Source organism: Molothrus ater, chromosome Z (genome assembly GCF_012460135.2).
Source record: "Molothrus ater isolate BHLD 08-10-18 breed brown headed cowbird chromosome Z, BPBGC_Mater_1.1, whole genome shotgun sequence".
Classification (NCBI taxonomy): Eukaryota; Metazoa; Chordata; class Aves; order Passeriformes; family Icteridae; genus Molothrus; species Molothrus ater.
In genome coordinates this window covers 23079613-23094730 of record NC_050511.2, presented here as the reverse complement: position 1 = coordinate 23094730, position 15118 = coordinate 23079613, and the positions used below count along the sequence as shown (strand labels likewise).

Below are 15118 nucleotides of genomic sequence, written 5' to 3'. Positions count from 1 at the left end.
GAAGTGTCTGTATTCTGAGTAATTCAAATCAATCTAGAAGATATTTTTGTTAAATCTTCAAGCTGCTATTACTACTGTTGTATTGATCTTCAACATCAGTGATTTTATTGCATTAGGTAATATCCACACCATCAAACTCCAGACACTTCTTCCCTGGGAAGTCCCTTTTCCAATCACTTGTTTAAAAGCAAAAACTAAACCCCCCCCCCAAAAAAAAAACCCCAACAAAAAAAAACCCCACAAAAAAAAACCCAACCAAAAAAACAACCCAACAAAATAACAAAAAACCCCACAAAACCCATTGCTTGTATTGCACATCTCACACAAGTCTGTGTATATATATATTTTTTTTAAATATGCTACAATTAAAAAAAGGTCTATGGCATTTTATTGGATATAAGTTTAAGAAGTTGATGAAACCACAGATGTTTGAAGAAATCTTCAATACCACAAAACAAAGTTAAACTGAACTAATTGGCACACAGGTTTTAAAGAATCCACAGCAAATTCCTCTAGATCCTATGCAGTGCATGTACATTAAGAAGCAGTTACACTCTACAGCCCCCTCATAAAATCAATTAAATTAGCTTTAAGCTGATTTTGCTTTTTTCTTTCCCAGAGTGCCTTTGAAAGCTGTTGCTGAGGTGAACTTCAGGAGCAATTTAACCAGCTGTGAAATTTAATGAGTGCACCCTGCACCTGAAAAACTCATCCAGGAAAAAAAAAAAATCACTATATATACCACCTTATCACTTGCTAGAAAAACAGAACCCTGAGAAAAGAAATTCTGATTATTTCTCCTCTGTATTTCTTCCCAGCCCGTCTTCTATCTGTACTGTGTGAACATGGATATTCTTGCAAGTTAGTTAATTATGCTGTTGCAGAGCAAGCTGATAATACACCAGCAACAAGCAGAAAAGCTGGTTCTTTTTGGTTACGAATGCAAACAAAAGCAAAATGTGCCACTGAAAATCTCATTAATACTTAAAAAAGCAAACCCAAACAAAATGTACTATCGAAATTTTTTAAAGCATCACGTGGATCACAGCAGACGTCAGCTAATAACATGAAGGAAGGTTGTTCATTATTTACTTCTCAACCAGAGCAGAGTATGCTCTCTCAACCTTTGTAAGGACTAACCTGACCTGATTCTGGCTAATCAAGTGCTTAAGCCAGTGCAGCATTTTTCACCCTAATACTGTGTCAAGACTTGTTAGCAGTGGTGACCTGGACTTTGGATTGCTACCCACCTAAGGAAGCTAAAACCATACATCTGTTTGGTAATTAATTTTCAGCTGGTTTATATGGTACTCATAAAACTGCTTACCCCCTCTTTTCCAAGTGCATGGCCCTGAGGGCAGGGCAGAGCTGAGCTGGTGGCCCAGGTTCAGTGCATGCTCCAGAGAGGGCTCAGGAGGGATGCCTGGAGGAAGCCTTGCTGAACCCCAGGTACAAGCCCAGTGCATGTCCTTCAGGCGTGGGGGATGTGTATGGGGCAATGCCAATGAGACACACAGGAGTGGACAGGGTGTGTGGGCTCTGATTTTCACCCTCAAGCACCACTTTGTGCTAGTAATTTTCCTTCATTAAAATCTTGATTTTTGCAGGCAGTTGGTCCCAGACCAACAATAACTTTTGGAGAGGATTTAAATTCAATATTTAAAGAATAGTGAGTTCCCTGTTTTAAAGTAGAAAATGGTGGATGTGGGTTGCAGGAGCAGGTGAATGCAAGAAGAGGCTGGGTTAAAACAATCCCTTTTTGAATACAGGCAGAAGTTGACCTTGTTGCACTGCATCTCAGAGGTCACCTGTGTATCTGTCCAGCGCACAGAAGGCAGGTGCCATGGGCACAGAGGCACAGGCTGGAGCTGCTCTGTCACTGTGGTGGGCAGCAGGTGCTGGAAGGGGACCCCAGCTCCACCTCTGTTTGCCAATCCTCCAGGCTGCCCCGGGCCCGCCGCCAGGGCCGCTGAACAGCTCTTGTCTTGTGAAGCACATCAGCAGTGCCTTGAAAGCAGCTACATACCTGGACAGTAAAGATTTTTTAATAACTAATGATACATTTTAAGGGACTGACCAGACAAAACCAAGAATCTCTGTGTAATAGTGAAGCAACATTGTCACTAGACGATGTTAAACTACCAAGAAATAAGAAAAGGAATCTGAAATTCACCTAGTATTTAATTAGAACTACTCAGATCAGTTATCCCCAATGCTCCTATGGCACAGTTGCATCATTCCTTTGTTTGTTAAAATACCTTACAAACTTGGTATCAGAAGTAGTTCTAGTAAGTGAGACAACACCACAAATAACACGAGCTGGCTTTGAGAAAAAATGGCATTTGTGGCAACGTCTATTTAATTTCTGCTGATTTAGTTGGAAAAAGGTCTACTACTACACAAACAAAAAAAAAAAAAAAAAAAAAAGGAAAAAAAATCTTCCCAGCCAAGTAGAATTTGTAAAGGCTTCCTGAAAATTTTAAATTTCCTAAAGACTCATGTGTGTCTGGGTCATGAGACAGACGACTGATCTGTAGGCTGGGAATGACGTTTCACTGACGAGAGAAAAGGTACAATGTTGAATTACAATGTGGAATCCACAGTTGTAGGAGAGGCTGCAGCCCAGATAAGGCTGGTGCTGTGGGGAGCTGTTGTCTGCTTGGGATTTCAGAAGTTTTAATAAAGGCTGTAGAAATATTTCAGTTTTATCTGAATCAGGTGAGAGCCAGTCTAATAACAGCTTCTCTGTCTAGTCAGTGGAAACAATATTTACCTGCTAAGTAATAAGTTGCACACACCTTGTGCTTTAAGTTTCAAGAGAGAGAAACCTGGCAAGGACTTGACGTTCTAAATGCCTTGAGATTGGTGTAAATGTCAGCTTTGCTCTCTCCAACATAGAGTTAATGTCCAAGAAGGCACTGTACTTCTAGGAAGTTCAGTACCAAAAAGCACCTCCATGAAAATGGTACCAAACCAGGTGATGGTGAAGAAATATACACCAGTGAGGGGAGCCCTTGGAAACAAAGCCTCATTAAAATAGGCTTCTCTTTTGCTTAAGAAAAAAAAATGTGCTGGCTTTTATTATTTTAAACCCAAATTCTTCCAAGTGACCAAGGTGGGTTAGGCAATCCGATCAATCAGAATTTTTCAGTTTTAACAACATTCCTGCTATATATATGTGATAACTCACATCCCCAGTCGGATTAATATATTCCACTGTGTCCTGATCACAGAATGAAACTAAAAATATCCCCAAGTATTTACATTCTGCTTTCTTGGGATCCTTTCTCTGATCCTCATTGCCCAGCAAAGAAGAAACACCCTTTCAGTAGTTCAGGGTTGGAATGCAAGGGGCTCAATCACACAAATGTTAAAAACAGGTAAATGGATCTGCTTGCCCAGTCAATGGAAAGCAGATAAAGATCCAGGTGCTGGTATTTTTCCCCACTGGAGTTAAAGGAGGCAGATAAGGTTTTTTCCTTCTTCTATTTCTTCTTGCACTTTGTCACTGGATGTGGCTATTTCAGCTTGCGCCGAGAAGACCGCGCAGATGAAGGTCAGAACAGTGCCGCCGATAGCTGTGTAGAAAGCCCAGCCCAAGGAGCAGTCTCCCAGTTTGTAAGCAGAAGCATAAGGTCCACAATAGCTTATCGCCTTCTGGCATCCCCAACCTGCAGGGTAAAGTATCAAGCCTAAGATAAGGAAGAGCCCTAGAAATAAAAACAGAAAGAAGTTTTACAAACAATCAGTCTAACACCAGATGCAGCACATCTAGTAATTGTTATTATGGTCACTAATACTCATAATTTACCAGAATTAGGAGAAAACTGCCATCTCATCCATCCAATCTTCCTTTACTGATTGTTCCCTAGTATATGCCATGCAGTCTTTCAACTAAATCTGAAGCTACCCTGTGATTTATGTTGTATGTGAAAGGCTTACTTTTTATGATAATGGCCTAATTCCTTATTTTAATCTCTGTACTCCTCCTACGTCCTTTCCTCTCACACATTATTGCTACAAATACAGAGCATACAAAATATTCAAGCATCTCCATCTACTGCTTATGCTTGCACTTCTCAAAAATGTAGGAATACTTGCATCCACTTTTGATTTTGTATTTAGCTAGCCCTCATTTAGCTTTCTTTAGCCATTCACCATAAACGTGTTTGCCTGTCTTCCTCTGGATTTTGCCTACACTGATTTTCTTGCCTGGAAAAAAACAAACGAACAGAAGACAATAAAAACCCCCACTCCAAACCAAAACAAAAGAAACCCAAATAAAACCAAAACCACAAAAAAACCAGATACACTTCTACTTTTTTGGCCACATTAAGATATAGTAGAAAGATAATACTGCCAGTTCACTGAGCAGTTCTCATAACAGAGAGTCAGCCTCAAACAAACAGATCCAAGTACCTATGGCCAGTGCATACATAACCCTGGGATCCTCCAAACAGTTGACTAACTACTTTAGAAGGAAAGCACTTTCCCAGTGACAGGGGCAAAAGCCTTAACTCCCCATCTTGCTAAGCACCCCCAACAGTCTGGTGTGCCTCAGGCTGGAAGTGAAAAGCACAGACTAGTTGTTCTGCCCATGCGATTGTCTCTCATATTCATAGGTTTCTCTATGAAGACCATTCAACAGAGAAGGGCTTCATTAAGGAAATTGAAAGTCACATTAGTGTCCCTGCACACATGTCTTTGAACAAAGAAAGGAGATTTAATCAGAATGCCTAATATGCTAGTGGCTACAGTGCTTTCTTATGGGCACTAAAAATAATCACAATGAATTAAACACATACCTCACTCCTACAAGGAATGTAAGAAGGAGCTAAGCATAAGAACAGCTCACAGTATCAAAATTTGCTTTCTGTTTACCTTAAAAATTTACTTACAAGAAAAGGAAAATTGTGAAAAACAGTTTTTGTTTAAATGCAGTCAGTTTATCCAGAAAATTAATATAGCTTTCCAGTTCCCATAAATATTTCTGATTTACATTTCAGGCACTTTAGAGCCCTTTATTTAACCTGGTATGCTGATGAAAACAGCTGCTAAAAGTACTGTCACCTTCTAGAAGCAGGCTAAAAGTTGTGCACTAAAACCAGTCTTTTTTTTCTTTCTTGTAACCAAGAGATTACAAAGAAAAGGTTTAAAGACTTGTTTTCATCATCTTCCATTCAGTTAGACTAGCAGTTAGACTTCTCTGCAGTATGTTAGGGTTCCTTAATTGTTTGTTCAAAGAAATTTGGCCAGATGCATGAAATTTTCCTCACTAACAATGTGGGTCCTATAAGCAGTTAATTGATACAAAATGCAAAAACCATCATCTAACTGTCTAAAATTAATGTCTGTGAATGCCAGACATTTCACAAAAGAAAGTCCTTCCTCCAGCATTTTTCTAATGATGACACAACACCATGGGCATGAATGACCTAAATGTCATTACTCTTTGGGGCGGCAAAATCCATTAGTGAGTGATATCCGTTCTCTGTGGAGGGATTTCATCACTGCTTACATTTAAGAACCAGTGACAAATTTCATGCAGTGTTTCCTGGCTGGTTGGCCAAACACATTAAGTATAAAGTATTGCTTTATCTTGGACAGACCTGGATAAGCTGTGCATTCATCCTGCTGAGCCCTGCAGCCATTTCAGACTAAACACCAGCAGTTCCTTCTCCTCTATTCATCACTAGTTTCCTGTTCTGCGCAACCAGTATGACCACACTATGTATCTTTCTGACTGCATATTGGTATGGGCCAGTTGCTGCTCTCTCTAACGATCGCAAGCCCTTTGGTAGGTAAAAATCATCATCACTGAATTAAGAAGCTGGATCTGAAATGCCAGCATAGCTGCTGCCAACATGGAAGTTTTTTAAGTTTATCACTCCATCACTCACAAACCTAGACAGCCTGTGTTTTAACAGCAAACCCAGCTTATGGCTGGCTGAGTGTCACAAACAGGACCAAGAAGACACATCCATCACTTTTTATCAAAACTAGAGCACTGAGCGACTCCTGAAAGCTACTGGTTCATGGAATGTATGCCCCAAGCTGAAAAGCCATTACCCAAAACTCAGGCTCTCAAAAGGCACAGCACTGCTGCCAAATGTAGTCATTAGGACTTTACTGACTTAGACCTTTTTTTTCAAAAGTACAGAAAAATTCCTGGATATATAAATATAATAAATATATAAAAAGCCACAATTTGATAAACTTAATCTATTTTCTCACAGATGAAAACAAAATCTGGAGGAAAGCCTTGACTATGGATTTGAATACAGTTAGAGTATATACCTGATTTCAGACAGCTAACTTTGTAACTCCTATACTGGACCAGCATAATGAACAAAACAAAAGTAGTATTTTTACTACCAAACCTCCTTTCTACTTCTCCATTTCAGTGCAGACAGAAAGTGTTTCATGAGCCTCTTAGCACTATCTAATATTTATCACAATTTTTTATTTCATTAATAACTGGTTCCTGCTTGACAGGAAAAGTAAATAAAGATGATTCCATTAAGTCAATTCAAAATACCCACAGGAGAAAGGCACTCCTCTGGTTCATGCTAACAGGAAGTGGAGAGGCAGAGGCCCCTCATCATGTATTCAGCTCAAAGCTCCCATATCCAGAGCAATGGCTGAGCTGTGCAGGGTTCCTTCCTGACTCTCCCAGAAAGGAGTGTTCAGTTAAAGAGGAGCTTTGCCTCCTGCTACCCAGTCTCTCAGACGAGTCAGTTTCAGAGCCCATCTCAATGACTCCTACAGCTTGAACAAAATATGCTCCACCATGCACTAACAGTGCAAACCATTGCCTAAACTGCCTAAAAGAGCAGACAGCAAACCAAAGCACTTAACTGTTCAACCACTTCCACTTCCACCACACCCCTGAGAAAGATCCACCCCCGCTACTCCTGGAAACATGGATGCAAAGGGACAAGGGACAAGGATGCAAAGGGACAGTTTGCCTTGAGATATGTCTAGCAGGAGGACAGTAAATATTAATTATAGAGATTTTTTCTTAATCAGTTTATGTGTGTCCCTGTGTCTTTGAAGAGAAGCCAATACTCAAGAAAAAGAACAGAGAATAAAAATTGAGTGCTCTGTTTGAACAAGTTTTCTACAATGAATCTTTTCAGTTCTTTGTGCTGCTGTACAATAAATGATTTTTAATTCATAGCCAACTTACCTGTGGAATTACATCTGTTTGTTCACCCTGTTGGGAGGAACAAATTCACTCTGAAAACATTACAAGCTGTTTTCCACTGTGCTCATCTACAGGCACATCCACAGAGTTCATGCTTGCACTGTTCTAGATTTAACTCCCTCTCTGGGAGCTGCACTGCTGAAATTGCAGCTTCTGCTGTACACATACCACTGTTCCTACTTTTTAAGCAGCACAATCCCACTTCTTGAAATCAGTATGATTCTTCAAAATTTCCTTTTTGTTAGTTGTTGCCAGTTCTCAGTTACCTCTTCTCTGAGGAGTCCTCAAAACAGAGGTATGAAAGAATGTCACACAATGTTGCCAGATGTCTAGGCATGACAACAGAAAACTATTCAAATTACTTTTTTACCCAGAGACCTCACCTATAACTCTTCGGTGTAAGTTCTGTCAGCAGAGAACATTTTTGCATCTTTCACTGAAGGCAATTTGACCACATAACCTTTTATTATCAGGCCCTAATTACTTGCTTTTGAAAAGATGTCTTTGTGAGATTTAGATTTTAATGTTACTATTAGATTACTATGTATCTCCTGATTACAACAGCCTATTAAACATCAGGCATTCTTTACTTAAATTGTGTAAAAGCGACTCCTTTCTCCTAAAACACCAAATCAAAATCTTACAGCACACTGAGAGCATCAGTATCAATATAGCAGACTGCATCACTGTGCAAAAATATTTCAGAAGACAGTTGATTAATGCTTTCTCCTATAGGAGAAGATTTTTTGTATTTGTGCACCAAGAACTTTTCCCCTTTTACAGGCCTGCAGCTGCAGCAAGGTATTGCTCCTCCTGGTTTTTATACACTGCAGCAATGCTGCCTGGTCAACATTGTGGAAAACCAACAGACCAGCCTTCCATTGTGGGCATTTTTATGTCACATTATGAGCTGGAGTTCAGATCTGAAGAAAACATTTCTTCTTCCTTGGAAGCAACCCTTGAGACAGGAGGTAGGGCAGAGGCTTGTTTAGCCAGTTGAAGGCATGCTATTTAGTTTTGACAGTCTCCTGTGCAGCTGCTGTTGTGCCATATTAAACAAGAGCGTATACTAACAAAGCCACTTTCCATTGCAAAGCCTGAAACCATCTACTCATTTCCTAGCAAAATAGTAAAAAAGCTTTTAAATACTGCTGAAGAAACAGGAAATTAAGGAGCTGTGATCAATGAGGTGGCACTGCAACAGGCTCCTATAGAGCCGCACAACTGAGCAGCAACATTTCAAGAGAGGAAAAAAAAAAAGAGTAAAAGGGTAAAAGCAGGGAGGGACTAGCTTTGCAGTGCAGTGCAGGTGGGCTGCATCCCCAGTGGCACTGATCCTGATTATTTTAATCTTCTGCAAAACCACAGGGGAATAAGAATCAGCCCAGGGACACTGCATCAGCCAGGCACCCTGCCTTTATTGTTCACATTTCCACATGTGTCAATATGCCACCCGAACATTTCATGTGTTAAATATCTGTATAAATACATTAGTGTAGCTTAAGCCAAGAAGGCTTCCCCATCTGCAAATTTTTCCTGACAAACCCAGCAGGGATGCTACTGGGTTACCTACCACTCATGCACTTTTGATCACTTTGCCCCCTGACAGACAGGTGAAGGGACAGCCTGCCACCTGGCAGCTGCACAACAGACACCTTCAGCCTTTGCAGTGATTCAGTAACACCATTTTAATCAGATGACAGCTCAAGAGATGGGCTCAGGCCTGCTGACATGGTGTTTCTAGCACTGCACACTGGCTACAGGAAAAGCAAGAGATGCTGAATGGATGCTGATGCTGCTTATAGTACCCACAGCACAGGGCCCCAGACCTGCCTCGGCAGCTGCTCTTCAGCCCCCTGGATGGCTGCCAGGCCCACCAAATGCAAGCAGCTGACCAGAGGCAGGTAGGTCTTTGTCCAGAAAGAAAGGGGAGACTTTGCATGCCCTAGTGTCTTGGAAATGGTCTCTGGCCCACTCATAAAGGCTGCATGAGAAACAAGAGAAAAACTCACAGCATTATAAAGATCAATGCTTTAAAAATCCTACCTGGACACGACAGTTGGTGCAGGCTAACACAAGCAGGTGTGTTTTGGGGCATGTTGGAAGCATGGCTGTTGAGAGGGGCAGGGTTGCCAGCAGGCAGTGCACTGAGGCAAGTGCTCACCTTCATACCTTCAATCACTGCAGATGGCTGCTCACATCTATAGATTTCAGTGCACCTGGGATACCCTACGCTGAGGCAGAAGTAGTTTAATACTACAACCAGGTGATGGTTCGAAAACCCACATGGGTTTCTTTTTCCCTTTAGAATTGTCTCAGGGTGCTATAAGGGCATGTACATACCAGAATAAACAAATATTTCCCTAATCACTGCCCTCCCCAAGCTGAGGAAGAGGATAAGGCCCCTACTCTCATGTTTCTTCTCCCATGTATTATACAAATCGTAGATACTTATAACCAAACCTATGCAAACCTCTGATGACATTAGTGCTGTTGCAGTCTGGAAACAGAGATAGAAATACAGTGCAGGGGACTACTGGCGAGACACTCAACCATTATGTTTTACTTACCCCCCAAAAAAGCCACAAAATAACTCAGTCTGTTAGCTCAATGTTAGGAATTAGGGGGTTGTTTATTATATTGGTATGATCTTACTGCTTAGACTTCTCTGAAGTGTGACCTACAGACTGCTGCTTTTAATAGAGGAGATGGTAAATTCACCACTAGTTTTCAATAATTTTTATGTATGTGGTGAGAGTGCCCACTAGTTGGGAGGGAAGAAAATGTGTAGACTCAAAGTAAAATCAGTCCCAAGCCTTGAAGTGACACTGCTGCCTCTTTGCTGGCTGTCAGTCATGTAAAGTCACCACACTCTGGGGGCTCCCATGTGGTGGCTGTCAACCCAGGCAATTAAGGTCAAGATAAAGCATGTTATAAGGCAAAAGCCAAATGTTTAAATTTTTTCAGCACTACAGAAGTAAACAAAGACTCTCCACTTGTTGGGCCATTGCTCAGGCACAGCCAACTCTCCCATTTTACCTTAAAACCCCAAAAAGTACTGAGTGTTTTTAATCTAGGATGACCCAATAATAGGTTCAGTCAATGCTCCTAATTGAGAAATTCAGTTTTAGGTGGTAAATTCAAGGAGGCTTCTGAATCAGGAAAGAAAGGCCATATTAAATATTCTGTTATTGAAAGAAGCAGAGGCCAAGATCCCATCTATTCCCTACCCCTCACCGTAACCTTTTTCACTGCTATTCAACCAGTGAGTGCCATTGCCTCCAAACCACCAATCACTCATGCTGGCTTACCAGAAAGGGAATGAAATATGACTATAGCTCAGTAAGGGAGGCCAAAGCAACCACCTCCCTTAGCTTAAACAGAGGTAAAAGGGCTCCAGGTCACCTTTTTCATGGCCTTACATTTCCTCAATACTGATCCCATAGTACAAACAAAACTTCAGTTTGGGGGTGGGGGAGAGGAGCTGCAGAGGAACTAGGACTCAGCCTGAAGGAAAAGGCAAATGGAGATGCAGGAAGGGGAGAATTTCCTCTGGCTTCATGAGCTATTCAGCAACACAGTGCAGGGCATCTGTACTGGGTAAGAAAGCACAACTCAAATCCACTTACTTCCTCACCACCACATCAGGAACACCAAAGACAGAAGCTTAGCAAAAGATAGCCCCTTTTCCTGAAAGAGCTCCTCTCGTCTTTCTTTCTTGTGCTTGAGTGAGAACACAGCATTTGCTAAGTTTAAATGTTTTCTTTGTGTTTGCATTCTATACACAAATAGCAGCATCTGTTGTGGCTCTGAGGCCTACAACCAAAAATCTGACAGAAACAGAGCCCCTGTGCCCTCCTGATATCCCCATGGCCTCTTGGGGTCACCAGCACTCTTTCACACCACCAGGGCAGGGGTGTAAAGAAGTGCTCAGCATTTCACCTATGCTGGTAGAAGTAAGAGACCTCAGTGTGCACATGTGCCACAGGTAAAATCTTTCTCAGCATGGGAGTCTCTCTCACACTAAGCGCTGTTTGTTGGAAGACACTTATGCTTGCCAAGATAATCAACTGCCAAACTTGATCACTGAAAGCCTGAAATTTTTGTTTATTTTTCTATTAATTTTAATCTGCTGTGTGTCTGCTGGTTTTCAAGTGCCCACCTGGATAATGCTGGAGACGAGTCGACCTCTGAATCTAACAAAACACTGAAATCTGCATTTTATTTCTTTGAAGTTACTAATGGTCTCCCTCAGGCTCAATAGCAATTTAGCACTTGAACTCAGTTTTTCTTCCCTGGCATATTCCAAGACAGCAGTCCCCTTTGTTTGAACTTTCAGCAGCCAAGTGTGTATTAGATATCATGCTGGCATTGGGCCATATAGGTTACAGGAAGCACTATACCGCATGCAGAAGAAGCAGTTCAGACTGTCAGGATTTCCATTAGAAATCCCTCTCCCCTCCCTTTTTTCTTTCTTCCCACCCCAAGAATTCAGAATTCTGGCATCAGGAAAGAAAAACTCTGAGCTGAATCCAAAGAGGAAATATGCTTTTTGAAAAATGCATGCTCTGCGTTTTAGAAAGACAAACAAGAAGCTTCCTTGCCTTCAAGGGCAAAATCACTCTTGCTTTGCTCTCCTACTGCTTGGGCTCCCTGGCTGTTCAACAGCTTCCACTGCCTGCAGGCATCAGCTCACAAGGTCCCTTCTTCCTTATTCACCAGTTTGTCTCTTTCTCAGACAAAATAATGCCTTTGTACAGCATGATGCCACCTATAAACAAATACCCTAAACTATGCTGCAACTACTGTAACCTTTTCTGTTATGGTCTGAATACGAAAGAGCCCTAGAAGCCTCATGCCCCTTCTACCACAGCTTGTGTCTCCTGCTTTTTCTCCCCTCTATGATGAAAGGCCTGGCTGACCTCCCACTTCCTCCCCAGCTTCCTCCTCCACAACTCCCACTGGCCTCCTTAACTTCCAGCAGCCAGGAGTCTGCAGTCGCATGGCTGCACACACCATGAGCCCACCTTTAGTGGCTGCATCCAACTTCACCCACCCCCACAAGCAGCTCCAGATCCTCATCCCCTTCAGATGGTTCCTATCACAACTCTGCTCAGGCCATCTTCCTAATCACACAGCCTCCCACAATGGAAACGATGCCAAGTAAGTATAACAGGCTGAACAATTTCTCAGCTCAAGAAATGTAAAACAAACTCTTTCAGCAGTGAAGACAGAGTAATACACAAGCTGGTTTGAAACTGAATTTCACCTCTTCATTTTAGAAAGCTGCAGAGAAGTTTCTTTGCATTTGAGGGTAAAGTTGTACTCCTGGAACTGAACTATTGCCAAAGTCCTGCAGCAGCTCCTGATGGAGGAACTCTCCAAGATACCAAGAAGGGAAAAAGAGAAGACATGGACAGTCATAGAGGGAAATCATGAAAAGGTCAGAAGAAAGAATGCAAAAGAGCTCTTGAGATACCTGAGAAAGTACTGTGGAAGAGCTAGCATTGCTTGGGACTGAGCAGGACAACAGTCAGTGGAAAAATAAACCTCTCAGACCCTGGAAAAGAACAAACTTCTGGGGTGGCAGACAGAGGCCCAAAGCTACAGCATCTGGGCCCAAACAGACACAGCAACTGTTTTTTTCTGATGTTTTCAACTGATGTTTTCCTGATGTTTTCAACTAAGCATCCAAAGGAAGTTAATGCTCTCTGACCTGCCTGCAGCAGCCTTTGAAAACACAAACCTCTGCTTTGGCTGACTGGACATCTACCTATTAAAGATGCCAGTGGCACAGCCAGCTAAGCCACACGACAGCAAAATGCAGCCATATATTCACCTGAAAAAAACAGAGTCACTCCTTGGTGTGCACACAGCATGCCTTCTGACATATGCAACCCAATTTTTACACGCTTCTGTCAAGCCCCATTACAGCTAGTGGACTGTGAACAGAAGAAGAGATGAGAAGGGGGTGACTCGTGAGGGGCCTTCCAGATGAAGCCAACAGCATCCTGGAAAGATTTTAGAGAAGAGGAACTATTTTATCTTCTTTTGGTAAATGTTCCTGGCAAGGCAGCCCTTCTCCAGCACAGTAAAACAGAAGTAAAAGAAACTGAACTCCCAAACCCATTAGCCTTCCTGATGTGTCAGCTCCATTTCCCCACTGCTCTCGCCAAAGCCTTTGCAGGCACATGATGTTGAGCTCCCCACAAAAAACCACAGGGGCTTGCTCAAGTTCTGTGGTTGATATGATACTGATGCAGCTAATTTAGCTTCCCCTCGCTAGTGTGCAGTCAGGGTGCTGCTGGTGCATTGTGGCTCAGCTGAAGTCAGGCAGACACTGGCTGTGGGGAAGGGGTTGTGTCTGCCCAGCCATGGCACAGACCGAAAAAAGAAGCCAAGTTGCTGATTATGAACTTCATAAAGGAAACTATCAGAGATGAAAGCCAAACTTGGTTTAGGCTCTGTCCTAAACTCTCCCCACCCTCCTCTGAGGCTAGATTATGTTTATATTATATTACTTAGCAACAAAGTGAAGTACACAAGCCCAAATAAGACTTGTAAATATATAGGCAATTACACTATAGACATACCAAGATATGTCAGTACCAGATCACCAATTATTTACTTCCTATAGCTACATGATTACTGTGAAAATTTACTTTGAATTGATTCTTGTCAGTTAGAATGTAATAATATCCTTTCTCCTCCAGCCTCTGCATTTCAAGTGATTCACAGACTAAAAGTAGAATACTTTCCCTAAAAAGACATACAAATGAAAGTCTGCCTGGTCTTCCTGCTGCTGGATAGTAATTATCTGTTCAATTACATGTCTCCATTCTCTGCACTCTCTAATGCAGAGAAAACGTGCTTATCCAGATGAAACAACCTTCAAACATCTCCAAAACCAGGGCTATTGATTACTGTTTCTACCGCTGCAGAATAAAAGGCATTGCAGTCTGAAAGTAAAGTGGTAGAAGTTCTTGCTCCATAAAAAAGGAATTACAGGAGTTTAAACAACAGCCATATTTTCTTCCTTTATGGCCTTGTATTTCTCATTTTCTGCCACAAAAATAATAAAAGAATCCCTGATATGGTCCAGATACTTGTATGGCTTCCTCCTGTTGATCTAAATGACAGTTTGCACATTTGTCCAAGGGCCATAACAGAAAAGATGTTGCTTTCTGTTCTGTAATTTCACCGTAGGCATCATCCACAACTAATCTTGCTAGACTGGAAAGATATATCCGGTGTCTGTTATTGTTTTGTCATGATGAATTCCAGGAATAAATTAGGTTGTTGTATGTTTTTAATTATATTAAATCTCTACTACAAAGATATAGAGATTTTAAAGGAGATTAAGTCTGCAAGATCCTGAGTTCCTGTAGATGACTCTACCATGTGTGCATCTCATGTTTAAAAAGGAGATGTTTGACATACTTGCAAATATTGTGGTGATATAGGCTGATTAACAAAATTATTTTGTGAATTCTTCTTGTACACTTACTTGAACCATAATTGTTCACATTAGGAAGAATGATGCTATGCTTAAAATTATTAAGGCAGGGTTATAACTTGCTCCCTGGTCAGGGCATTAGTTTATCTATCATAATCCCTGTCTGAATTAGCCATGCTGACAACTGTCCCTCTTGAGCAACTTGCTTAAAACAAAAAAGCATTTTTCAAAACTCAGGAGCTGACAAAGTTTAAATTAGCAGCCACCATTAGTCAAAAGGAAAATAATTGCAACTAAGTAAGCAGATGCTGTAATACTACTGGAACAAAAGTAGCAGTGGACCCAATAAAATTAATCTTGAGAAAATGAACTGTGAGCCACAAGATGCCTGGCTGTAAATACTGGCAGCAACGTTTCAGTAAGGTGACCTTTCTCTTACCCAGTTTCATGCTGTG

General features: G+C 41.5%; 1 protein-coding gene and 1 pseudogene across 2 annotated transcripts in view; both read right to left on the bottom strand.

The window, feature by feature from the left end:
* Positions 1-227: 227 nt before the first annotated feature.
* Positions 228-3384, bottom strand: LOC118699642 (uncharacterized; annotated as a pseudogene).
* Positions 3302-15118, bottom strand: part of LHFPL2 (LHFPL tetraspan subfamily member 2) — a 115220-nt gene continuing 103403 nt past the window's right edge. For both annotated transcript variants that reach the window (XM_036402761.2, XM_036402762.2), the window contains one exon: positions 3302-3710. In XM_036402761.2, the coding sequence (XP_036258654.1) occupies positions 3454-3710 (257 nt within the window). In that variant the 3' untranslated portion in view covers positions 3302-3453. The remainder of the gene's footprint in view (positions 3711-15118) is intronic.